The sequence below is a fragment of the Chanos chanos genome, chromosome 9 (assembly GCF_902362185.1).
Source record: "Chanos chanos chromosome 9, fChaCha1.1, whole genome shotgun sequence".
Classification (NCBI taxonomy): domain Eukaryota; kingdom Metazoa; phylum Chordata; class Actinopteri; order Gonorynchiformes; family Chanidae; genus Chanos; species Chanos chanos.
In genome coordinates this window covers 20,930,329-20,956,413 of record NC_044503.1, presented here as the reverse complement: position 1 = coordinate 20,956,413, position 26,085 = coordinate 20,930,329, and the positions used below count along the sequence as shown (strand labels likewise).

At 43.4% G+C, this 26,085-nt stretch overlaps 3 protein-coding genes across 3 annotated transcripts; all 3 read left to right on the top strand.

Annotated features, from left to right (window-relative positions):
* Positions 1 to 898: 898 nt before the first annotated feature.
* On the top strand, positions 899 to 5,902 carry ddrgk1 (DDRGK domain containing 1). Its single transcript, XM_030784131.1, has 9 exons — positions 899 to 1,058; positions 2,053 to 2,205; positions 2,588 to 2,727; positions 2,879 to 2,980; positions 3,321 to 3,443; positions 4,068 to 4,106; positions 5,004 to 5,060; positions 5,156 to 5,204; positions 5,329 to 5,902. The coding sequence occupies exons 1-9, from the start codon at positions 971 to 973 to the stop codon at positions 5,487 to 5,489; spliced, it is 912 nt and encodes a 303-aa protein (XP_030639991.1). The 5' UTR covers positions 899 to 970; the 3' UTR covers positions 5,490 to 5,902.
* Positions 5,903 to 7,749: 1,847 nt separating this feature from the next.
* Positions 7,750 to 9,712, top strand: LOC115821470 (uncharacterized). The gene is made up of 4 exons (XM_030785294.1): positions 7,750 to 7,767; positions 7,871 to 8,054; positions 8,779 to 8,940; positions 9,329 to 9,712. The coding sequence occupies exons 1-4, from the start codon at positions 7,750 to 7,752 to the stop codon at positions 9,637 to 9,639; spliced, it is 675 nt and encodes a 224-aa protein (XP_030641154.1). The 3' UTR covers positions 9,640 to 9,712.
* An 8,562-nt stretch (positions 9,713 to 18,274) lies between these two features.
* On the top strand, positions 18,275 to 25,755 carry lzts3a (leucine zipper, putative tumor suppressor family member 3a). The gene is made up of 5 exons (XM_030784992.1): positions 18,275 to 18,799; positions 19,726 to 20,307; positions 21,702 to 22,022; positions 22,641 to 22,871; positions 25,036 to 25,755. The coding sequence occupies exons 1-5, from the start codon at positions 18,275 to 18,277 to the stop codon at positions 25,753 to 25,755; spliced, it is 2,379 nt and encodes a 792-aa protein (XP_030640852.1).
* Positions 25,756 to 26,085: the final 330 nt, after the last annotated feature.

Sequence of the window (26,085 nt, the reverse complement as noted above, 5' to 3'; positions counted from 1 at the left end):
TTGAACAAACATTGTTGAGCATATTAAAAGTGGAATAATGTGAATTGATCAAATGGACAGTACTATACACCAGTGTCTGAACTGATCAGTTACAACTAAATAAAAGAAACTGAACAGCTGATATGACCGGGTTTTGCTCTGCAACACCTGAGGCTTAATTTCAGAGTAATCCGTTATGTCGGGGGGAACATTTATAGTCTTTGAAACACGCAATAGGATTTGTAGTATTTTTACTTGCATCTAGTATATGTATTTGTTTCTCACAGGGACAGCGGCATCAACCACCAAGACATACACTAACCTCCAAGACATACAAAGGCTTTAAAAAAAATAATAATAATAAATAAAAAGATTTATGCCTACTTCTACAATACCCAGGTGCTTAGCGAAATCACCTAGGAGACCTAGTAAGCAATGGTGAGGGTAATCGAAGTCACGAGTACAACTTCAGGACTGGTATCTACTGACAGGTAATTTGGGAAAAAAAGACCAGCCAAGCTTTGTGAACTGCAAGTCCCGAGGTTTGATTTTGTATTGGATAAAACTGTCAGGTTAAGCAGACGCTCTAGTTTAGTGAACTACAGTCCAGCTGTCCGAAGCAGGTGGTTGCCAATGGTGAAGCAGAACCTTACCAGTTCTGTAGTTCACATATAAGGCGCGTGCTGGGTTTCCAAACACAGGTTCAGGCATAGTTCTGCATTAATAATGATAAGGCTGACAAAGAGAGTGACAGTTAACAGTGATATTTAATCTGCGACCCAGCCACACAGGCGTATTACGCCCCAGCAGGTCCTTAGTTTTACCATACTCCACTCCGGTAGGTGGCAGTAATGAAAGTAATTGCTCCCCATATTAACCACTAAAGCGCAACATATAAGTTATCCACGTCAGGCAAAGCTAGTGGAGTAACGCAAGTGAGCTTTCCTAAGCGGTACCAACACATGTTAAGTTAATTTTCCTTTCCTCGACAATGGATCCTGTTCTGTACATTATAGCCGCCGTGATTCTTATCGTGCTGATATTTTTTACAGTAAAAATACGTGGACGAGTACAGCAAGGTGAGTGTTGCTGGCTAACGTTAGCTAAGCTGTTAGCTAGCCCTGCAGCGGTTAGTTCAGCGAGTAAACAAACATCTGCAGAACTGTCAACTGAGCACGTTAGACCTTATAATTTAAAATGATTCCTAATTCAATTATTATAAGTATTGAGCCCACTGCTCAACTGAAATTGGTTACGGAACACATAACAGTGACCAAGATATTACTGTGATGAAGGAAAATACATAGGCTGAAATGTAGCGATGTCTAACGCGTTAAAATTAACTGCAACCTTCACGAAACTTATAAACGGTCGTTTGCCGTGCGATGACAAAGCACCGAGCTGTTGAATGATTTACGTGCTAATTAGGCTCCTAAAGTTCTCTGAATTAATGACTTAGTACCATGCAAACAGCAAGCTATAGTGTGAAAGGACAAGTTATTAAATGAGTAAAGTAATGCTTGGTGGAGTCTGTCTATCATTCAATGAACGGTAGTGTGAAGGTATAGGTGGATAACATCAACGGTTCAGAAAACAGTCTACTGATCTTTTTCAGATTATAATCTGTACAGTGTACACTACAGTGCATACACACAACTGGTTACTCCACGTTACTGACCAAGTTTTAGCCTTGATGATTTTGGCCTGCAAACACTTGATATCAGTTGATTTGTTTTTAATAAGCACTTACTCTTAGTGGTATTTTAATGCTCCAAAACAAGGTGTCGATTCAGTTTCCATGCCAACTGGAGGGATAGTTAAGTCTGATTTAAGTTATTATTCTGTGCATGATGAAGAACATGGGAACACAGGCCATACAGCAAAGCAAAGAATTCCACTGTTTTTTCTTCTTTTTCCCAAGGCCCTGCAATTTCATTGTCCCTGCAACACTAAGCAGACAGGACATCGCTTTGGTTGTCCAAGATCACTTGAACCAATTATTACACAGGGTCATTTAGTCTTACAGTCTCGCGATATTAACAGTGTAGCACCATCTCTTCTCTCCTCCTGTAGCTGACCGTGAAGACCATCACAATGTCGCGGCACGCGCTGCTGCCCGTCCCCACGTGGAGGAAGCACGTGGTGCGGGCATGCCTCGTCGCCGTAGAAACCTCCAAAGCAGGATGATCGCTCAAAGAAGTAACCAGAGGGACGCCTCAGACAATGGTATCCCTTCACCGAAAATCCGACAGCACACACCGCCGTCAGCACAGATGTTTTTGATTATCACGCATTCAAGGTTATAAATATCAAAAATCAACACGTTAGCCTCCCTCTGAATGAAGAGCAAGCAAATGATTGATGTGTCTGTGTTTTTGATTTAGAATTGTAGCATCAACCCTGCTGTCCTCCGTAAAGACAAATTGGCAACGATTGTATAAATTATAGTGCATTTTTGCATAGTCATTCTAAAGCTAACAGATCAAAGCATTTGATCACTACAGATGTGAGAGATAACCTTGTCTCTGTAAGTTAAACGTGCTGCTAAACACATCTGTTAAATGATGAGTTCTAAGAGAGTGTGTGACTTTGGTTTTGCCTTTGTCAGAGGACAGCCCTGTTGACTTGGGTGCCGATGAGGATGAGGAGCAGATCCACGAAGAAGAGCAGCTGCAGGCCAAAGGGAAAGTGGGAGCGAAGAAGCAGCGTAAGCTGGAGGAGAAACAGGCGAGGAAAGCCCAGAGAGAGGTACGGGTAGTTTCTAATCACTAACTCCAAATTCTCTCACATATTTACAGCAGGTCCTTTAAAATACATTTGAATTTACACTAACAGAGCACTGAACGAGTGTTTACCAGATGGCGTTTCATTGTTACCGACCTGGCTTTCTCTTTTTTAGGCGGAGATGGAGGAGCGGGAAGAGAGGAAGAGAATGCAGGAGCTAAGAGAGCAGGAGAGACAGAAGGAGGAGGAGAAAGAGAGACTGTTGGAGCAGAAGCAGGTGATCTATATTTAAAGGTTATATAAACTAAAGAGTAGCTGGCCACAAGATGCCACTCTTCAGGTCTTTTAAACCGGTTTCTCAGACAAAGACCATGTGTGGTTCCAGAATGAATAGCATTCATTCCAAAAGTCTCCTTCAGAAGTGGTGGCGTAACTCAGAATTTATTGTGACCCTCATCTGGAAACCTGTCTACTATGAGTTTGTTTTATATAGAGTCTGCTTGTGTTTTCAAGAGAAGACTCCATTAAATGGCCAAATGTCATTTGACTTTTTTTTTTTTTTTTTTTTTTTTTTTATTAAATGATGTTGACTGGCTGAGTGTGGCACTCTGTTATAGGAAGAGGAGTTGCGTCGTGCTAAGGAGGAGCAGGAGAGGAGGGAGGAAGAGGAGTACCAAAGGCTTAAACAGGCGTTTGTCATCGAGGAGCAGGGTGAAGCTGACGAACTAACAGAGCAGGAGGTACACGCACAGTTTCACTGATCTAGGCCTTAGTCCTGTGACATAAACCTATTCACAGTCTCTCATCCACACACAGTTTCACTGATCTGGGCCTTAGTCCTGTGACATAAACCTATTCACAGTCTCTCATCCACACACAGTTTCAGTGATCTGGGCCTTAGTCCTGTGACATAAACCTATTCACAGTCTCTCATCCACACACAGTTTCAGTGATCTGGGCCTTAGTCCTGTGACATAAACCTATTCACAGTCTCTCATCCACACACAGTTTCACTGATCTGGGCCTTAGTCCTGTGATATCTACATATTCACAATCTCTCAAAGACAGAGAAACTTGAGTATATCGGTCTAAACCAACTCAAAACAATGATTGTAAATGAGACTAAATGACCTTTATAACTGAGAAGTGAAAGTGAATGTTGATCTAGCAGAGTGAGAATATGACTCATGGTTGACAGGACAAGACAAATTTAAAGTGCTGGGTGGGAAAAAATACATGTATATTATCCATAAAAAAGCCACTAATCACGTGTCTGAGGTCTAAAAAAAAGTATAAGCTTAGTTTGAACTCTGTCCAGAAAACAATCTGGTAAAACTCTTGCTCATTCTGTGTTTTCCTTTCAGTCTCTCAGCCTGCTACAGGAGTTTATTCAGTATATCAAGGTAAAATCATACGCATCCACACAACTGTTGAGTTTCCTAGTTTCTCTGCTAACTGTCTGTTACCATCAGGAAAAAAAATTGACTAACTGCACATGGATGATTTTGACCAGTTTCATTAAAGCCACATTAACTAGAAATGTACATTCATACACAGAACTGAACTCCTCTATTTTAATAATGGAAAAGAACCATCACCTGTGGTCACATACAGGTGTGAGTGAGTCAGGATCACGCTGCTCCTTTAAAGCTTGATCAGTGTTTGTTTATTTATTTTCTAATGGGTTTAGGACTGTCACAAGTTCATGCCCCTAATTTACTACAGTGGCATCTGCTTTAATGTGATCTGTACTTAGGTGCCCATATGTATGAGTCATAATTGTTTTTATTCAGACATAATTAAAGTTGAGTATATGCTAGAAGTTTCTGGAATGTCAGTTCTATGTGTTATGAGGTCAGAACAGTTCAGATCTTCTCGAACATTCTTGAAGGCTGTGTGGAGTATGCTTAGGTCATAGGGCTGTTAGTGTTGAGTGAATGATTGGTGAAATTGGGTGATGATAGACTGGAACAGTCAGCGGATGAATTAGTTTGGTTTCGACTGGGCCACTTAAACCCAACTGTGGTCAGTAGGATGGTGTCAATAGGCATAAATGTCAACCATTAAGAATCTTTACTATCTTTTCCTGTGGGTCATATAAATAAATAGTGATATTGGGCTCTAAATAAATTAGAACTTCCGTGTGGGTCATTTGTAGACACTGCTGACAACCTTATCAACACAGCTAACCAGATCAGCACTATAGATCCCACAATGCAACACTCATATACAGCATCTGCTGATCTACAATTAAATGTGAACATATATAGAAACACAGTCTCTCTCTGTTACTGTTGCAGGACTCTAAGGTGGTGTTACTGGAGGACTTGGCGTCACACTTTGGAATGCGTACACAGGTCAGACTTTGCCTCAGCCTTTTCCAAAGAATACATTGTAAGTAAACGGCAAGATATGTTTATTAGTGTTGCTGACTGTGAACGTGTGCTTGCAGGATGCTATTGCCAGAGTGCAGGACTTAATCGCCGATGGTTCCCTCACAGGTATGTTACACAGCGAAAAGTCAGACTCTCCAATGAGAGAGAGAGAGAGAGATGATGTTGATTGACGTCGTTACAGTTGGAATAAACTTTTCACTGCTGCGTGGTGTTCCTCTCACAAATTCAGGTGTGATCGACGACAGAGGGAAATTCATCTCCATCACGCCGGAGGAGCTGAACGCTGTGGCCCAGTTCATCAAACAGAGAGGGAGAGTGTCCATATCAGAACTTGTCCAAGCCAGCAACACCCTCATCGACCTCACGCCAGTGATCCGCAACACGACGTAATGCCAACACGCAACACCGGACTCAACCGTTCATGCTCTGAGATTTGACCTGAGCAGTTACACGGTGTCTGATCTGAAGCTACTAATGACCTGGACATTTTTGATGCGTCACAATAAGTAATAGTTGGGGAAAAAGATAAAATGAAATAAATAAGTCATATACAAGCAGATAGTTGAATATGGAGTTCATCCTCTGTAAGAGTGAAGGGTTTTCCTATGAATGAATGAATGTTTCTGGCCGTGTCTTTGTTATTTTGCCTCACAACAGTGATGTGCTGTGGAAAAGCCCAAAAATTTCTCCACTGCCTGTGTGTATGATTAGGAGCAGTTCATGACATGGGAAGAGAAACTGGCCAAAACGCTGTGCTGTTGTTGGGTTTTTTTTTCCCCTCTTTTCTCCTATAATAAACTGTTATGTCGTACACAAGAGATCTGGCTGTCAGTTTTATCAGGAAAGCGTGACACTTTCTGTTTCTCATACGTCTCATACGCTACCAGCAGATTTGTTCTTTAGCTTTTGGAAGCCTCAGCCTAAAGGCCTGGATGGTAACTGATGATTATCATCTGCTTCTCAGATTCAGTGAGTTCATTAATCTGTCAGATTATGTTGAATTAGGCCCATAAACTAAAGGACTGTAAATTTCACCCTTACTGAGGCGCTGTGTGTGTGGTTTTGGTGACTCGCGGACAACTTTTCACCACTTCCTTGATAAATGCACAAATGTGTCCCATGTCTTCTGGGAGCTTCATGCACCGAGTATGCTTTCATCTAGTGTTGTAATGCATTTTACTAGGGGAATGTGTCTATAAATAAATGCAAATTGATTAACGTTAATGTAATGTAAATGTGCAGGGTATTCGAATAAGCCTCTTAACACATGTTTAAAAATGGAGGGTTTTGTTTACGGTGATTCATAATAAATTTGCTGACATGTTTCGAATGTATCTTATTTAACTCCCGTGATAATAATATCCGGTATTCTCCGGAAGTTTGATTCCATTAAGCGCTTCTTTACGGGCAACGCGTCGAAATATAAAACCACATGGATAAAGCTCATCGAAAGAGCTGGCTCGACCGAAACGGCGGAAGTTAACGTTTTAGTGGAGTAGCGGATGCCCCTTGTGGTTGACCACGAAAATGTTTCACACCGAACTTTGTCACGTAGAGCTGAGAAAAACATAATACTCGAGCAAAGGTTATATATCTCCTGAACTTTTCAGAAATTAACAACCGTTAAAACTTGAGTAATTAGGGGTTTATGAGTATGAACTTTTGGTCATCTAGCTCCACAGTTTGTCGTAGAAAGACGCACTGACAGAGTGGATTTTGTAAGCGAACATGCAGTTCTGGTACCAGCCTCTTGATGGCGCATAGTCACTTGGGCTACAAGGGTGTGTTTCTCCAGGTCTAAAAATAAACCTCTAACATTGATCCTTTCCTTGGTTGACATGCAGCTAGATGTCATATGATGAAGAAAGAATATTGCTGGAAATGTAATAAGGAAGACATGCCTCTCCATTTTTTAGATCTAAGTCATTTTTTTCTGTCTTCATTTCTCTGATACGACTGGACTCGTCGCGACACGGTGAGTTCTCAAAAACTGTAACACTACTCTTGGGTTGTTCCGGTGACAGATTAGAACCTTAGCCGGACAGTTTACTGTTTGTTGTCGTTAATCAGATACGAGCTGTATACGGGGGTAACATCAAGCATTTGATCTTGAAACTGTAATGTATTACGGAGCTTTAGATTTCACCACCAAAAGTCGAACCATTTTGATACAGCTAGTGCAGCTCATCTATATAAAGTACTTTATTATTTATCGTAGCTCATTACGAATCTGTTTATCGTATAGAAGCGATTGTCTCGGACTACATGACGCTTTAAAAAGTGGCGTCGGTTTGAATTCCTCTTTACAAAGGGACCACGAGGCTGCCAATATAATGTGAAACGATATATACAGATTTTGTATATACAGAGATATTTACAGATATACAGAGATATAGATTTTGATGACTCCTGTAGCACTGAAACAAGAACCCACGACAAAGTTCATCTCTCGGTTGCTTTTTACGCTGATCTAGGAACAGGTTAGCTGCCACTACCAAAATCCATAACTTCTGTCGAACAGGTGATACAACTGGTTTCAGATCAGCATTTGAGGACGGCCAAGTCCTGGAATACAGTTATTAGTGTCCGCTATCATTACCATGTGGATCATCTTTAGGTATAGAGGGAGATACGTATACAATAATTATCGATGACAGATGTTGTTACCGTACCAAGTCTGACCCAGTCTTAAACTCAGACATCAGTTTAAGACGTCTTAAGCTTCTTTGGGACTTGAGGCTCTAACCTGGTTCTAATTTTGTTTGTCTCAGGTAGTCATGCCCGTCAGTCTGTCACCGGCTGCTGTGTGCCAGTGCTTCACCCTGGTGTCTCTGTGCACTTCCATCGCCGACCCGAACTGGATCGAGGTCCGAAACACCTCTGACCCGAACAGTAATGAGCTCATTTACGGGGTGGCGTTTACTCTCCATGCTGCACAGAACCTCACTGACACAGGTACACAGATACACTCACCTGTCGGCCCTCAGTCAGTGGCGAAAAGCACCATACAGAACTTTGTTTTGTTCTGCTGTTTTTCCCTTGGGTCATTTTCCCTTCATCAGACCTTAACTTTGCAGAGCTGTCTGCCCATCTCTGGTCTCTTAAGTACTATCTTGGCCAGGCTAAACTGCAGACACAAATGTTTTTCAGTGCTTGTTTTGAGAACATAGCTCTGCTGTATACAGTTTTTTTTTGTGTTGTACAATATTAGACATGTATGATTCTTGAATGTCTTGGACATTCATAGTTTGTTAACTTTGAACACAGAAACTCTTTGTTCCCCAATGAATTCATTCTTCTGTGTTGTTGTCTTGCTTTTGAATGCTGACTGAAAAGCAGGCATTGTTAGACTTTACTGTTGCTGTTACATGAAAAAAAAGAGTTGTAATAACATTGTCGTTTACACCTAACCATATTAGACATATTACACATCTGTTGTTATGTTCTATACGCTTTTCAAAGCCACAGTTTAACAAGCCTAAAGAAAGTATGCAAATGGTGGCATCTTCCAAAGGCATTTTCTAGTGAAATGGATGTGTTGAAAGTAGCCATCACTTGGGTGATATTATGTTTGATGGGCACTGGTATTTGTAGTGGTTAAAAGTGTTAATTATGTATGTTAATTATGAACCATGTCCTGTGTGTGTGTGTGTGTGTGTGTGTGTGTGTGTGTCTGCAGGTCCTCTGGGGGGTGTAAACGGATGGGGGATGTGGCTTCTCTACGCGCTAGCCGCTGTGTGTTACTGTGCTGTCCTATTCTCTAGTTCCTCCTTCCTGCTGGACTTTCTGGGTGTTGGGGTGTCTCACTCTCGACTGGTGACATCACTTCACGTTTCCACAAGTGAGCGCCCCCACCTCACTAAGCCCCCCACAAAAAAGGAGAGTCATTTACAGACTTCATTAGAGTCAGCTGTTTCCCCGGTCTCCGTTCATTCATTTACATACCTTTAGTTTCAGTAAAGAGAATCAGGACAGTTAAGACTGGTTAAATTTGTCAAACAGTATGTTGATAACCCCGTATGTAGACAAAGTGCAACTGATTAGTTATTGATTATTTCTCCTACAGAGAAAATATTTTTCATTCATTTTCTCTCTCTCTCCCTCTATCCCTTTTGTGTAGTTCTGTGGAGTTGCTTGCTCAAGACAGCATCTTGCTGTACTGGAAAAGGCTAAATTATAATGAACTCTGTCATTCAAACTGTCTCTCTGAATTTTTTGTCTCTTTCCAGCCTTCCTGTGCCTGGCAATACTGGGAGTGTGGGGTGCCTGTTTGTTTGTCATACATCATAACCTGACCCAGAGGGGAAGGTTTGGGGCGTCTGGAGGTGCCCACGTCTTCGCCAGGCAGAGTAAGAACGAACTGACGCCCTATCCAGGGGAGAGCCCGTTCATAGAGATTTTTGGCCTTTTCTTCTCTCTCATGGCTTGCGGTTTCACTCTCACCTCTCCGCCGGTGACTGCCTCCCCTAGGAACAGGCAGGAGGCAGGAGACAGTGAGACAGAGCCACTGGTTGAGGGAGAGGAAAGACAGCAGTGGTGAGAAGAGGTGATAAGGTGATAAGAGTTGCCCATCTGAAAAAAAAATCTTTAAGAATGCGTACTGAGGTGCTGTTGTTTGCTGTTATCATCAAACACTCCACTGACAACCTCCATAATGGTTGTATGGAGAAGTCAGGTGAAAGGCGGTTAGAACGCTCACCAGCTGGGACATGGAACCCGCTCTTTCAACCTAATCTGTGACGATGGTACCGATGGGTCACCAGATAACACCTTCAAACCAAGCACGCTCCTCCCTTCACCCCACCTCAGAATTCATGTCAGTAAGCTAATTCAGGAACCAAAGAATCCAGATCTGTTTCTATTTCTGACCTCCCGTCTACAGCCTTCACTCTTACAGAGACCTGGCACTAACATTGCTATGAATGAGGCAACGGCTGAGGCAGCAGAATTTGTATTAGCGATTATAGGAATCCTGCAGTGCCTTAAGACTGTTTTGGGAGGGTTTGGGGTGGTGGATGGTGTGTGTGGGGGGGGGTAACTCTGAATGACTGGATAAATATGTAATCTAATAAGGAATAGAAGTTTGATTTACAGGCAAAACTTTATCAGTGACCAGCCATACAGAGCGTGATTATAACTAATTTTGGTCATAGCAAAGCACATTTTAATGTTTGGGAATGAACAGTTTCATTTTTTATCACGTTCCTCTGGTTAGTTTTCAACTCTTTAATGGGGCAGATCTCCACTCGTCCCCTCGGTCTGCCGTGCACTGTTAGTTTTTGATTGTGAGTGAAGATATATGAATGTTGCACGCTGTATTTAAATGGACCTAAAAATAATGAAAATGATGAATTCAGCCCTTCAGAGGCTGGGTGAGGTGAGGAAAGGGGTCTGATTTGACAGCGTTACTGAGTGAAGGCGTGGTTGGCACAGCTGTACCAGTCAAAAACCCTGTGGTCTGGCACTGAGCACACTATGGTGAGGCTGTTTTGTGAGTTGTCACATGGGCCATTTTGTGTCTGTTCTTCCTTACCCAACCCCTTTGTGCAAAGAGCTCCCTCTTGTGTAACCGGAATTTGGCCATCAAAGGGCAAAAACAAAGCTCATTCTGTCCAACGGCCGACACAAGCTATTGTACCTGTAATTCTTCCAGTGGATGGAGTCTGTGTGTGTTTCAGATCAGGGTCTTTCATGGATTGTATGATCAAATCAGCTGCCTCACAGCATTGTTTCTGACAATCCTCAACACAACCTCTGCAGCTGGAAGTTTCTGGAAGGTTCCACCAGAGCCACCAACAAGAGAACCTACAGGCAAAACCACCCACGACTGGTTTTGAAGTGTTATTTTTACCGGAGTCTCACAGTGGCTCCCCTGTCAGTGGCATTAAGTTCCTCATTCAGGCAATTTGTTTACTGTATTTGACTTTGTACATATAACCTCTTAATTGAGAACTTGTAAACTCCAACTCTTTTTTTTTTTTTTACCTCTTAACTTTTGTTATGTATTTAAACGAGTGACGTCGCTCTGAAAGACTGGACACTGTGTTTGTACTCACTGTTTAAGATCATCAGTTTTATCATGCTCCACTGAGTTTAATGTAACTCAGAACTGGACAGAGGTTTTAAATCTTTTAAACAAATCATTCATAACACTCCCCTCTGTCTCAAGGTTTCTGGTCACACTGCTATAGTGTAACATGTTTGTCATCCTGGTCTTTGCCAAGCTTTGTCAACTTACTGAGTTTCTTTTTAAATCCAGAGTTATGTAAACTAAAGTCTTAGAAAGGCTGGTATCTAAAGTCTAAATCCAGTCAGGTTTGTACTCAGACGTGTTGGGTTGAATATCAGAGAAATTGTTTGGAACGTTTAGATGTTTATGAGAACCAAACACGTGAAAAAGGTGGTGTGTATTTAAACATAAACATAAACAGTATCTGTATTGCATATAGTCCATGTGTGAGTCTTACAAGCATGTGACCCACTCTCAGAAAGACATAAACTGCACAAAACCTCCTTTACAGGTCCTCTTTGTTGAGATACTCTCATGTTTTCCTCATATTTAGCATGTTTGTTAAAAATGGAAAAAAAAAAAAAAAAAAGACTGTAACTTATTGTAATTCTTCCCTCTCCAACCTGATCTTCATGTTTGAGGTAGACTCACGCTTTTATGTGTCTGCTTGCACTGACCTTTGTGGTATTTTTAACAAATAAACATGTTTACACACAATAAAGTTTGGACTGCCTGCCCTTTTGCTAAATGCAGCTCTTGGCCACAGTTATTAAGAGGTGTACTGTACTGTGCTGTGATGTGATGTACTGTAAAGGTTTCTCAGTCAAACAGGCAACTTCAGCCAAAATTCAAAACAGCCCAGCAACTAAGGAGAGTTCCTGTGAGGCAGTCTTCAGTTTTGATTTCGTCTGTCTAGCTAGCTGTCAAATCCTCTGACCTTTGACACCCACTGCAGTTATGGCAGTACTGACACACAGTGGAGTTATAACAGTACTGACAGACAGTGGAGAAATAACAGTATTGACACACAGTGGAGTTATGACAGTGTTGACAGACAGTGGTGTTACAGCAGTACTAACACATGGTGGAGTTATAGCTACTGACAATCAGAGGAGTAATAACAATACTGACAGACAATGGAGTTATAACAGTACTGCCACACAGTGGAGTTATAACAGTACTGGCAAACACTGGAGTTATAACAGTGCTGACACAAGATGGAGTTATGACAGTGTTGACAGACAGTGGTGTTATAGCAGTACTAACACATGCTGGAGTTATAACAGTACTTACACAAAGTGGAGTTATGGTAGTACCAACACACAGTGGAGTTATAACAGCACTTACACACAGTAACTTTCATATCTGGTCATGTATGTAAAAGTGGGTGAATCTGTTTGTGAAAACCATTAAATGTTTGATTGTGTGGAGGACAGGCTGCTGTGTATGCTGGTGTGTGTTTTATGGTTTCTTCATGTGAGAATTGAAATTTTTTTTCATTTGTTTGTTTGTTTTTTCATCATTACAGTGTTGGACTTACCTTTTGGGGAGAGATTATGAGTAAGTCACTTTCTCCTCATTTAATTTTTTCTCTTCTGATGTGAATCCAGAATTCATCCTCTCTCTCTATCTCTCTCTCTCTCTCTCTCTCTCTCCCTCCCTCTCTCCTTCCCTCTCTCTCTCTCTCTCTCTCTCTCTCTCTCTCTCTTGTAACGGCTTTCTCTACCCACTGTCACATGATTCCAGCTCGGGCTCTCATTGAACGGAACACATCGCCATAGTAACCTTGACAAATCGTTGATGTCACCAATGAATTTGTGAATGGAGTGAGAAGCCCTAGAAGGTAATAAGCTATTTAAGGCCCTGGATGTGGCACAGATGGGGAAGCATTAGCAACCCACACTCATTTTGCTGTGCTACACACCATGGTGTAGTCTCCTATACCATATAACATATACACACACCAAAAAACATAATGTACCTTCCCTCAGTGACATTTATCCCTCGTGTGTGTGGTGTCTGTGTGTCTGTGTGCATGTGCATGTGCATGTGTGCGTGTGTGTGTGTGTGTGTGTGTGTGTAGTATAGGGTGAACATAATTAAATCTTTTAGTGCATTAGGATATCAGGGGAAAAGGGGAGGCTACACACCCACCCACACCCCAGAGGGTGTTATTCTGGTCACTAACAGAAAAGAGCTATGGAGAGAGAGAATGGGAGAGAAAGAGAGAGAGAGAGAGAGAGAGAGAGGGAGAGAAGGAAGGAGGAGAAAAACACATCTTTAAATAATATTTATCCCCCTGTGTATTTCTCTTTAAATGTTCTAATCTGTAACGTGCAGTCTGATTCGACAGTTCTAATTATATCAGAAATGCACTGGTTGTTGCAGTCATGTCACGAGTGTATAGAAAAATGTTACTGTTTTACTGTCATGTGTTTTGTGTTGTCATCATGTTCAGTAATGCCCCAGGTAGTGTACACAATGCTTTACCAAATGAGTGAGTGCAATGGGGTTACCTAGTCTGTTGTGATGTGGTACACAAAAGCTGTGTGTGTGTGTGTGTGTGTGTGTGTGTGTGTGTGTGTGTGAGTGTATCAGTGAGGATGTGGTGTCAGAGTACTGGAGTGGACCGGAGTGCTGTTTTTTTTTTGTTTGTTTGTTTGTTTGTTTGTTTTTCCAATATAAGTTCAGCATTCTTTATCAAATCCCTTGGCAGAATTCTGTTTTCAGTGCTGGGATGCAGAGGTGTAAAGTGATCATGTAAAACATGCTTTTAATGCTGATGGTTGCTGAAATTACTGCAGTGTTTTTTTGTTATTGTTGTTGTTGCAATTAAATGCATTATTCTGTGCTGTTCTTTACTCAGCATTACTCATGATTCAACAGCTAAGCAATGACGCAATGATTAGTCGAGGAGTCTGGTTTGGGCGTAAATGGCTCGTCATCTTGGGTCCTGCCCTGTGTTTTTATATAGAGTTTCATGTTGCATTACCACAGCAGAATTGTTCACAGGGTACGTTCCACAACCTCACAGCTCAGTGCAGAATCTCATAACTCTATAAACAGAAATAAGGACACTAAGTATGTGTTTGGTATTTGAACGTTTGAATTTCTGTGGCTCTATGCTAGTGCCCAATCTAGACTAATCTAAAAATGACCATTTTATTTCTGAAGTGCTGAATATTAGTTTCTCCGGTCTGTTATTTTATTCCTCAGATCTGTGATGTCACAAACATGCGTCCTCTTCCTAACACAGACAGCTGATAGCGACATTCCTTCTGTCCTTTTGACCATAGATATCAGGTTTTTAATTAGAGAGGCTTCATCAAACTTATCTTATGTAATATGCAGAATTTTAGGTATTGTAATTTAAGAGACAGCACTGTAGTCAAAAGATATGTATTAAATGCGGTTAAAAAAATACTGTGAGACACTTGCCAGCCAAATAAGTGACAACCTAAAGTACGTTACAAGGTTGAAGCAATCACTTCTTGAGCTATGGGTGATCGCTCTAGGGGGAAACGCAAGCTCATTGTTTTTTTGTTTTTTTTCCTGTGAAGAGGGGTGGCTCTGTCGTATATCATAAGGGGCGGGGCGGAGGTGGGTGTGTGACACAGCTGATGCGCGCAGCTCTTGCTACCTCCATCACCTCATCCCTGCCACGGGCGTCAGCGTCAGCCCTACACACATACCACACGTTCATCCTCACCGCAACCTACGTGCAACCTCCAAACCTGGCCGGACGGTGTGCGGGCGAGGGCAAACCGACAAACGGTCATACAGAGTTAACCAGAACCACACGGCGCCGCTGCTAATAGTAAGTACACAGCTGCTATGTGTAGCCGTGTGATGGAGCAGATTCCTAGCTCAACGACACACTCACGTTCAGCGCGTTCTGATCATACACCTGTGTTTTCCTCACGATTTTTCTATCGTCTGATCGATGCCATCCATTGGTTATTTTATAGTTTTTTTCTTTGCACGCTGAATGATAACTGTAAGACGGGATTAGTTAGCAGCGGAGAAGAATATTGCGATGCCGTGTCTGTTGAGATTGCTTATTTGAGTGAGAGTTAAACCGGCCAGAATAAAGGGATCCGGGTGCATTTTAGAAGCACAGTAGTAAACGACGTGGTTCTCCTACCTCGAATCTTGCAACAAGCAGCAGATCATTTTGCGTGACCCACACACACACACACATTATGTAACGCATAAAAGGAGAGAGAGATCGCAATTAGGAGGGCAAAATTAAATTAATTGTTCTTCCTCTTCGTCTTAATGCCCAAACCAACCTCGCGCTTGGGTAAGAGGCAGCTGTTGTATCTCCATTGTGTCTGAGTGCCGCTGCATCCGCTGCCACATATGCCTACACACATTCATCAGCGGGTGCAGATGTGGTGTTAACGTTTATGCTGTATTTATTACCGAACGCCTTCGTGTCACTCGTATCGTCTGTGCGTTGTCAGATGGTGTAATCAGTGTACTTATATCACTAATCTGTGCCAACCTAGTGTCAACGTGACGCGGACACTTAGAACGTTGACAGGGTAGTGATGTTTATTTAGACTGTTGGTCTACATTCAGTGACGTGTTTTACACTGGTGTTGTAAGTTTAGCTTAACTTAAACAATTGTGTGTGCCTGATGTCATCTAAAAAAACGTTTGTCTAGCGATGCAGGTGTTCCGTAGTAGCCCTGTGTGTGCTCTGGATATGAGGGCCGTTGGTGTCTGCGCTGTCTTTCCGTTGCAGGCCATGCCATCACATCCTGCGTACCAGGCTTTGTTACCCCAACCTGCCATTGCACACTCTCTCTCTCTCTCGGCATTATAAGCATTTGTTTGGGTATCGTTTCTACCCTGTGTGTATATGCTATAAAAGAGAGAGAATTCGCCCCGAGGAGGGTATGAAGTTTATATAGCCTATGGAAGACAGTAGGCCTTTTGCTACGAGTAGTATTCTGATAATATTTTCTATACGAGCAACCTGAGCGGTATCGTCTTCATATACGCATTATGTGAGCACGAGGGAGAGAGTGAGGGAGAGCGAAAGATTGTGTGTGTGTGTGTATGTATTAGTGTGTGTGCGCGCGCGTGTGTGTACGCTGCGCGCGTGCGTATGTGTGTGTGAGAGAGTGTGTGTGCACCAGAGCTTGCCTGTATACGCGCTATATATGAAGCGAGGGGGCGATGATGTAATGCCTGTGAGTGAGTGACTGTGGCACAGAGGGTTGTGAAGGCACGTGCCGGTACCGATCCAAATGCAGCACCCCCGCTGGCCAAAAGGGGGTACTACATAACTGCTATCCCCGATGGCACAGAAAAGAACACAATGTATACTAATGAAAGTAAACGCAGCGATTCGGTGCGGAATCACACATGCAGATTCACATGTTTATGTGGTTGGCGTTGTTATTGTTCTTGTTGTTTAAATAAACTGTTTATGATCCGGTTTACCTTTTCCGCTGTTCATACCATCATGGAAACAAAAGGACACACGAGCCTCCTGGATTCACTTGTTTTCAACGTTTCAGTCACGTATTACTCATGGATAGATTATACATTTTTTCAAAATACATTTTATTCAGGGACAAACTGCTAATGTTTTACACAAGCTTTATTTCCATGAGAGACTGGTTGTCTCAACATACCCCTGTTTAACCACTCACCTCCATAGTAAATGCATCTAAGTGCATCTGTGAGAGAACCCAGACATGAGTTCATTGGAAGCACTCAGAATGTGGCAGTAGTTCTTTAGTGGGACAGTGCTTCACGTTGTTATTGTTGTTGTTTTTTACACTGTTTTTGCCAGTCCCTGCTAGTTACATACTAATAAAACGTGTCTCTGAGCTGGTAAATATTTAGCTTTTACAAGCTGAGATTAGTACGTCCCCAGAGTGCCTAGCACACACACAAGGGTGTGGTTAACCCATATGAGCAAATCGCAAAGGTGCTGAAGCATAGATTGATATTAATGTGTACTCATACACATACACTCACACACTCCTACACACACACACACACACACACACACACACACACACACACTGATCTGAAGCATATGAAAGCCATAAAGGAAAGCTCACTGTCTTTACCTTTCTTAAGCTTTCTCTCTCTCAATCTCTCTCTCTTTTTCTTTTTCTCTTTCTCTCTCTCTTTTTCTCTCTCTCTCTCTCTCTCTCTCTCTCTCCCTCAATCTCTCTCTCAATCTCTCTCTTTTTCTCTTTCTCTCTCTCTCTCTCTCTCTCTCTCCCTCTCTCTCCCTCTGCCTTCATTTTCACTGGGGTGTGGCAGGGATTTTGACCAGTTAAGTAAATGAAGGGTTAACCCGAGGAGGAAGCAGGTGTGCTTAAAAAAGACCACAAAACAGACACACACACTGAGTGGGAGACCGAAGACTGAGAACATAGGTGAGATCAATGCCACAGTATGTCATCTGTACATGTGACATTTGTTTCAGAACAACAGAAAATACTAAAGAGATTTTTTTTTGTCCTTTAATCTTTGGCAGTGTTTATTATTCTCCTGCAGTGCTAGTAATTTAGAGAAGTGTGTTTGGTCTGTTACGAGAATCTGAATGATTGAACCAGGACAAAGCAGCAGTGAGGAGAAGTCCAAATCCAGCTATTTGTGTTTATTTATTTGTTTGTTTGTCCATTTGTTTGTTTATGATGTCAGCTGAACATCCCTGCTCTTGATGCGGCATTGTGGCCACACTCTTTCTGCGATATTAACAGGAATCAATTGTCTCTAATATCGCTAAGACTTTAAACTTCAGTTCTAGGAAGGAGTTGCTTTGCTTTGAGTGTCTTGCTTTGATGCTTTTTCTGTGTGCAGCTCATGGTTCCAAGAACCACAAGATGGGAAGAAACTATATATATCTAAAATAGTGCTGTCCGTTTTTTTGTGCAAAGACGGTTTTCGTGTGTGTTTGTGTGTGCGTGTTTATGTGTATATGCACATATGTCTATCTGTCTATGTGTGTACATATACACATACATGTCTTTCTCTGTATACGTCTGTTCTATGCCTCTCCTGACCAGTGTGTGTATGTGTGTGTGTTTTTGGTCTCTTCCAGTGTGTGTGTCTGCCGCCTGGCACTGCAGCCCAGTCTGCCACGGCCCTCACCGAGCCTGGGCAGTAGTCTGAGGCCCCTCACCTACGAGGCATGGGCAGCGTAGGCAGCGGAGCGGCCAGCCACCGGAAGATCACCATGCGTAGCGTTGGCACTCGTACCACCCCGAACGGCCCTTTGGGAGGCCCCCCGCCCCCCTCGTCATCAGGGCGACGCCGTCTTGATGACCGCAGCTACAGTGCCGAGCGCTTCCCGGTTGGTGTCTCCAAGGCGAAAGGCTCGTCCGGCGACGATCTCCGCTACAGTGACGAAAGCTCATACCACAATAATGACCACTCACACACCGATGCGGACCGCGGGACAACACACAACGGGAACAGGCAGCAGGTCGTCAACGGCGACCGGCTGGTGTCCAACGCTGTGTTTGTGAACGGTGGGAGTCGGCGGGAAGGCCAGAGGGGCGGACACAGTCTGGACCCATGCGGGAATAATGATTCTGTCAACAACGCCAAGAATGGGAGTCATCAAGCGCCATCTCAGTACAAAGACAAGGGCACAGGCAAGCGGGATAACCACAACCCTCCCAATATTCTTCCTGTTTCCGGAAAACTGGAGCAGGTAGGAAACACATAACGCACATCATAGCATCCCATAACATCGGTTGTAATCGTGTCATGGTACCTTCAAAAGACCTGCTTAAGCGCTGATGTCTTCTGAAACATTAATTATTATTATTATTATTATTATTATTACCATCATCATCATCATCATTATCGTCATTGTCTGACGCTTCTCTGGGACTGGGTCGCAGTGGTAGCAGGTTGAGGATCAGCCCAACCCACCACCCGTGTGGCATCGCACCCGGCCCCTATTTCTCCCCTCGCAGGTGGTGGGCCCACAAGAGGGATTATAATTATTGTTGTTGTTGTTGTTGTTGGTGTTGTTATTATTATTATTATTAATAATAATAATAATAATAATAATAATAATAATAAACCTTTTTATGATTGGTCAAGTAGGAACAATTTTTTTTTAATTAATGGCCTGGAAGCACCAAGAGGCCTTTTGACAGGGACAAGGGACTGGGATTATGATAAAAGGAACACAACAGAAAGATGCAACAAGAAAAAAACACAGAGGGAAAACATCAGGGTAACCAAGGAAAAGCAACATTAGGACAACAGGGAACATTACAGCATTCCAACACACACAGAACACCTTCTTCTCAAGTTCCGCCGTGTTACAATGGAGCAGAATGTGAAACAGAAAGTTATTTTTTTTTACAATACCTTATATACCCTAAATATACCTTATACCTTATATTTCACATGTCTCAGGTTTATGAGCCAGAAATCCATGGTGAGATGCTGTTGTGTATTTTATGTGTTTGGCTGTGGAAGGTGAACAGTGTCATCTGCAAGACTGATATACCATAAACTCCATCAGTTTTGGATGGAGATTGCCTCTGGTTTCAGAAACTGACACCCTTGTTTCCCTCCCATCTAAAACCATCTCTCCTTCTTTCTCCTCTTTTCCTCATGCAGACCAACGATGGGTTGGTCCGTCCATCAGCCTTTAAACCTGTTGTTCCCAAGAGCTTCCACTCCATGCAGAACCTTGTGTGTTCCCCTCAGACGGGCAGTGGCAGTGGAGCAGGGGCCAGCCAGGGCGGTGCTGGGGGTACTGGGGGTAGCAGCGGAGGTGGTGGAGGAGGAGGGGGGGCGGGGGGGCGCGGGGGCAACACAGGTGCTAACAGAGAACAGCAGGACCCTGGAGGTGGCAGGAACGGACAGGGCAGCCTGTCGGACTCTGGGAGGAACTCTCTGACCAGCCTCCCCACCTATGCGGGGTCTGGTTACGGACCCCCGCCTGCCCTCGGGCCTCTCAGTGCCTCCACCAGTCACATCAACCGACTGGGAACGGCCGGCCTGGATAAGCCAGACAAGCCTGGGTACCAGAATGGCCTGAGCGCGTCTGACAGTGGCCGCTCGTCATCGGGGAAAAGCTCCTCATCCTACCAGCGCCTTAGCCACTTGAGTGATGCTCCGGCACCCCTGCGACCCTCGCCGTCATCCGACGACGTCATTCAGGACCTGGAGGACCGCCTGTGGGAGAGGGAACAAGAGGTAGGAGTTTCGCCCCAAAAAGAGTGTTGGGGGGCTCTGCTTACGTTTATGTGGTTGTTGACTACATGGGTTGAATGTTCACAGAAAAAAAGGAATTTTCATCTCTGGATTTGTGTTAAATGACAGTTGGATCAAAATGTATATGAATGAGACTTAAACCATCAGGAACGATGCTGCATTATGCTTACAGCAAGTTGTTAAGGGTCCCAGGGTGTTATTTGGCTATGTTCCCTCACATGGATTGATGGCCTAATCCAGCTTCTTGTTGCTATGGAACGCACTTGTCAATCAGATACGTATAATTGACTCGGTAACTGTATGGCTGTTGGTAGAACTGTGTGTGCTGTAATCTCCAAGCATCCCAGACTGTTTGGTGGTTCTGTGAGAGGATGTGATGAATGGGGGTGTATTCTCCTAGGTTGGTCCTCCAAGTATGACATGGTTACTGTACCCTAGTAGGGATGACTTAGCTTGCTTGGGTAATTGCACATTCCAAAATGAAGGATAAATTAATATAGAAATTGGATAAAATAAAACAAAAAAACCCTGAGAAAACACTAGGGGAGTAATGCCAAAGTCTTCAGTTAGCAAATAATATTCTAGAGCCACAACAGAAGTGTTTACTCCCTACTGACTGCTTGGGAATAACAACTTTCACTTTTGTTTTAAGAATCTGAAGTCTCACTTCATGTCAGGGTATTTAGTGCTACTATAAATGAATCAGTAGAAACGAGTTCTTCAGCTAATTAGCTTTTACAGCTGTGTTGTGTTTGTTCCTTTCACATAGTCTGTGTCCTTCCAGTCAGCAGGGAGATCAACATTTGATATCCCTTTCCTATCTCATTCCTTTATGTAAAAACAATACTTTTGTCAATAATGTCTTTATTTCTTTTACATTTTAACAGTCAAACTATTTTGAAGTGCCATTAGTCATCGAGGGAACAAAGAAATAACTCATAGCACTGAAAATGAAAATAATAGCTCAAATCCTTGTCAAAACTAACAGTATTATACAGGATTTTTACTCTACAGGAGAGATCTTAAGATTGTCTTTCAGAGTGATGGTTGTCAACTATTTGCACAAATAACATAGTCAGCTATGCTCTATATTCTGGAGTAAAAAGTGAAGCTTTAATAGTTTTAAGAAAACATTCTCCTCATGCTAGAGTTAAAATCCAGGGTTCAGTCAGATATATTCTATATATAATAGGGTAAGAGTAAAGCTTTAATAGTTTAAGTGTTGTCTTTCTCCACTGACCTAAAAAAAGACCTAAACTTTTCATTACAGTCTTACTGTTGTTATACTCATTTCCCAAGCCTGTGAAACAAGCCCATCTGGTCCCAAAAATACAAAACCCATTGACACGCCTGACTTTCCTCTTGGCTTCGTCCAGGTCCTGCACATGCGCCGTAACTTGGACCAGAGCGAGGCAGCCATCGTCCAGGTGTTTGAGGAGAAGCAGCGCGTGTGGGAGCGGGAGATGGAGGAGCTGCGGCAGAACTACGCAGGCCGTCTGCAGCAGGTGACGCGACGCGCCCAGCGAGCGCAGCAGGCGCTGCAGGCGCAGATCACACGTCTGCAGCAGGACAAACGGCGGCTGCAGGATGAGATGGCCGTCCTGCTGGCCCAACGGGAGGAGCTGGAGAAAAAGTGCTTGGACTACAGGAAGGAGCAGGCCGACCTCCTACCCAGACTGGAGGAGACCAAGTGGGAGGTCAGAGGAGCCTACTGTTCTACTGCTTTTCACTGAAAAATGTTGTAAAACTTCTCGTTTAATGACCGTATCAAAGCAAGCAGATTGGTGTCCTGGGTATGGAGTAATGTGAGTCCTGAACTAAACGGCATTTGTTTTAGAGGGGGGATCTTCATTTAGAAGTGTACACTGTGCCTAAGGGCCATTTTTATTTTAATCAATAACCTTAAAAATCATGACTGGTATGAAACTATATAGTCAGTTAGTCAGTTAGTCAGTTGCAATGATAACTTCGCAAAATGTTACAAAGAATGATTCACAGATTTTTTCCCCTTTTATTTAGTTTTAGTTTTTTTCAATAATAGGTTCATGATAATAAAAAAAAAAACACTTGCTAAACTTGTGAAGATTCCTCGGGATCAAAACCGTTCATAGGTAAAACATTGTATCAGTGAAACATTCTGAAGTCCTTTCAGGTTGTGCCTCTTCCTTGCATTTTATAGGATATGCCTGTATTCCCACCCAAATCAGAGAATCAATAAACAGTAAATGTTTTTCCCTGTTTTTGTGATTTCAAGAGTAAATCCAATTGCTGTCACTTTAACGTGTGCTCTTTATCTCGTACCTTTGCTTTATAAGGTGTGCCAGAAGGCCGGGGAGATCTCCTTGCTGAAGCAGCAGCTTCGGGACAGCCAGGGGGAGGTGACCCAGCGTGCAGGGGAGATGGTGGCTTTGCGGACCCAGCTGAAGGAGCTCAGCGCCCAGCTGAAGGAGCGGGAGGACGCCGTGCTGGGTCTGAAGGAGTCCTTCTGCACCAAGACTCTGGAGCTGGAACGCTGCGAGGCCGAACTGCAGAAGATGTTGACGGAGGTAAAACGGCCTCAGTTTGTCTCTCCTTTCCCTCTGCGTGCTAGACTACCCGCCTGACTTTCTTAAGAGGGAAGAGTACACGGCGTCCTGTGTAAACGAGTCGATTAAGTGTTAAGTGTGCACATAGAGGAAAATACCATTAGAGAGATGAAAACAGAATCTCACATGGCAACCTCTTTTGTAGAGAAATGAAAGCTTTGCACACACTTCCTCCACTACATCACAATACATTTACACTTACATTTATTCATTTATCAGACACTTTTATCCAAAGTAACTACCAAGACAAGCTCCCCACGCTGTCCTCTTAACCTGTTCCTCGGTCTTGACCAAACAATTGCGCCTTCAGTATGCCAAAATTCCAGTTTAATAGTTAGAAATTACAACAAGATATCTTAGAATGATTACTTAACATTTCAAAACAGCATTTTGGTATTTTAAAGTTGCCACGCAACATGCAGTCATCACGATTTGATATCTAAAAATTTCAACTTAGGGAGCATATCCCCATGTCACGTTGACCACCACGCTTCTGATGTTGTAGGCTGTCCACCTGTAATTTTGGTTTGTTTTTCTCCCAACAAAATGTTTTTACACGACTAAAATATCTGAGTTTTAGTGACTGCTCTCCCCCTCTAATGTGACAGTCAAATCAGAGGTTTGGTGTACACTTGTGAAATCAATCTCCAGTCCATCTGTGGACCTTTATTCCAGTGACGTAATTTCAAAGGAAAAACACCTATCTCCACTCTTTATCTCTGTCACAAAACTGTGTGTATGTCAGAGTAAGGCCTCTTCCAGAAAAGACTGAAATGATCTGTTGTAGGCCCAGGTTTTTGGTGGAGATGGAAGTTACTGAATCTCCAAGATTCTTGCAAGAGTAGGATTCTTGCAACAGTAGGGGAATCTGTCTAGCACATCATGAGTTAGGAGAACCAGTCTAGAGTACTCTGAGATTGGAGAACCAATCTAGAGTACTTGTAAATTAGAGAACCAGTCTAGAGTACTAGGAGGTTGGAGAACCAGTCATGATGATTCTGAGAGTGGAGCACCTAAACAGGTGTGTCTAGAGGACTGAAAATAGAGATCCTGTCTAAAGTTATCTGTGATTAGAGAGCCTGTCTAGATAATGAAAAGAATGGAGAACAAATCTAGATGATTCTAAGATTGGAGAATCCATCTAAAGGAATCTAAGAATGAAGACCCTGTCTAGAGAAACCTGCAGCACAACAGTAACCATCATGGCAGTTCACCAGTCGATAACCACATAACATCACTCATGGAGTATGCAAGAAAAAAAAAAAGCAGAGACTGAAACTGTGTGGCTAAAGTTTCTGTGGTCTGATGAGACAAAGGTAAAACTGTTTTCATCTGAATGTAAATACTGTGCTTGGTTAAAGCCAAGCTCTGCTCGGTACAAGCTAAAACCATCCCTATCATAAAGCAAAGCAGGGTCATGTAGGGGATGCTTTTGAGGAACAGGGACTTTGATACTTGTAACGGGAGAGGGAAGAAGAATAAAGCCAAATACAGGCGAATCCATGTGGAGAATCTGCTGTGGTGTGCAAAAAACATCGGACTTAGGCAAAGAATCATTGTCCAATAAGACAGCGAACTCCAGTACACACTCACAAGCGACACTGGAGTCGCTCCAAACAACTCTGTGAAGGTCCTCGAGTGGTGCAGCCAAAGCACTGACTGGAATCCCATTGACGGTCTGTGGCTAGATGTAAAAAAGACTGGTATTCACCAATACAACAGAGCTTTAGAAAATGTTTTTTTAAAATGGCAAAAAAAAAAAAATCCAGGCATCCAGAGGTGACACAGACAAACTGCAAAAGCTGACAAGGGGTGCTTATACAAAATGTTTGTTCAGGCGAATGCTTATTTTTTTTGTTCAAGTAATAAACTCACCATGATAACATAAGTTGCAACTTTAAATGTTACTTAGAAAATTTGCAGTTGTTCAAGGCGAGTGAACATGTACTGTAACTGTTGACCCTCTGCTGGCCTATGCAGTTGTTCCAGTCTGTTCAAGAGCTTTTTGGAAGGTGATAAAATTCAAAAGGTGTAAAGGTTTCTCAATTTCTTTCGCGCGCTCTCTCTCTCTCCCTCTCTCTCTCTGTCCTGAGGTCAGTCATTCTCTGTTTCTCTTTCTCTACAGGTCTCTCTCCTGAGAGAGAAACTGGGTGCATTTGAGGCAGAAGTCACGGGTCTGAAGCAGGTGCTCGGTGAGTTCAGCGGACCCTCGAGCCTAGCAGTGGATTCTGGGATGTCATCACTGCCTGCTCTCACTGACAGGGCCTCCAAGGAGAGGCTCATCCTGTCTCCTCTCTGCCCTCCAGAACCATTGTCTCTCCCTGCCCTGCCTGCTCCGGATGCTCTGCTCAGCCTCCAGAGCGATGAGGCCAAGGCACAGCAGCGCGACGCAGGCGACCTGCGCAGGCAGCTGGAGCGGTTGCAGGCAGAGTTGCGGATAGAGCGGCAGCAACGGGAACGTCAGGCTCTCACCTTCGCTCAGGAGCGGCAGACCTGGCAGGGCGAGAAAGAACGCGTGCTCAAGTACCAGGCCCAACTGCAGCTCAGCTACGTGGAGATGCTGCAGAAGAACCAGGCGCTGGAGCAACGAGTGGACCAGCTCGGGGCCAAACTCGTCGGCCCTTCTCCGACGTCCCCGCCACCGCCCCTGCAGCCACCTTCGCAGGCTCCCGGCATGGCTCTGCCGGTGTTAGCCCTCCCGTCACCAGCCGCGTCGCTATCTCCACCTCCACCTCCTCCTCCACCTGCGACGACGGAGGAGGAGAATTTGCCATCCTTGCACCAGCTCGTACCGCCCTGGCCGGTTCCAACCCGTTTGGAGCGGATCGAGTCAACTGAGATCTGACAGTGCTACATGCCACACACAGAGTACTTAACACAGAGCACCGGAAATATTAGCATTCAGTACAATCCAAAACCAGGCCGTGGGTACAAGCCTCCCAGGACAGTCCAAGGATGCCCTGCTGAGTAAAGCAGAAGGGAAGGGTTGAGGTGTGTTTTTGGAGCGTGTATTTACCATATGGCCTTAAAATAACTAGCCGATCCAGGACCAGTTATGGCATTTTACCCATACTTTATTAAGTTAGGACAGGGGTAGGAGGGGCTGGTCCTTAGCCAGTAGCCAAGGGTAGAAAAAAAAACTTTGAGACTTTGAGACTCAGGGGAATAGGGATCA

Coding starts and splice junctions, on each gene's coding strand:
- LOC115821470 (XM_030785294.1), top strand. Junction 8,055..8,778: donor ACAGAACCTCACTGACACAG/GTACACAGATAC, acceptor GTGTGTCTGCAG/GTCCTCTGGGGGGTGTAAAC. Junction 8,941..9,328: donor ATCACTTCACGTTTCCACAA/GTGAGCGCCCCC, acceptor GTCTCTTTCCAG/CCTTCCTGTGCCTGGCAATA.
- lzts3a (XM_030784992.1), top strand. CDS start 18,275: ATGGGCAGCGTAGGCAGCGGAGCGGCCAGCCACCGGAAGATCACCATG. Junction 18,800..19,725: donor TTTCCGGAAAACTGGAGCAG/GTAGGAAACACA, acceptor TTCCTCATGCAG/ACCAACGATGGGTTGGTCCG. Junction 22,872..25,035: donor TGCAGAAGATGTTGACGGAG/GTAAAACGGCCT, acceptor CTTTCTCTACAG/GTCTCTCTCCTGAGAGAGAA.
- ddrgk1 (XM_030784131.1), top strand. CDS start 971: ATGGATCCTGTTCTGTACATTATAGCCGCCGTGATTCTTATCGTGCTG. Junction 3,444..4,067: donor ACGAACTAACAGAGCAGGAG/GTACACGCACAG, acceptor TTTTCCTTTCAG/TCTCTCAGCCTGCTACAGGA. Junction 4,107..5,003: donor AGTTTATTCAGTATATCAAG/GTAAAATCATAC, acceptor TTACTGTTGCAG/GACTCTAAGGTGGTGTTACT.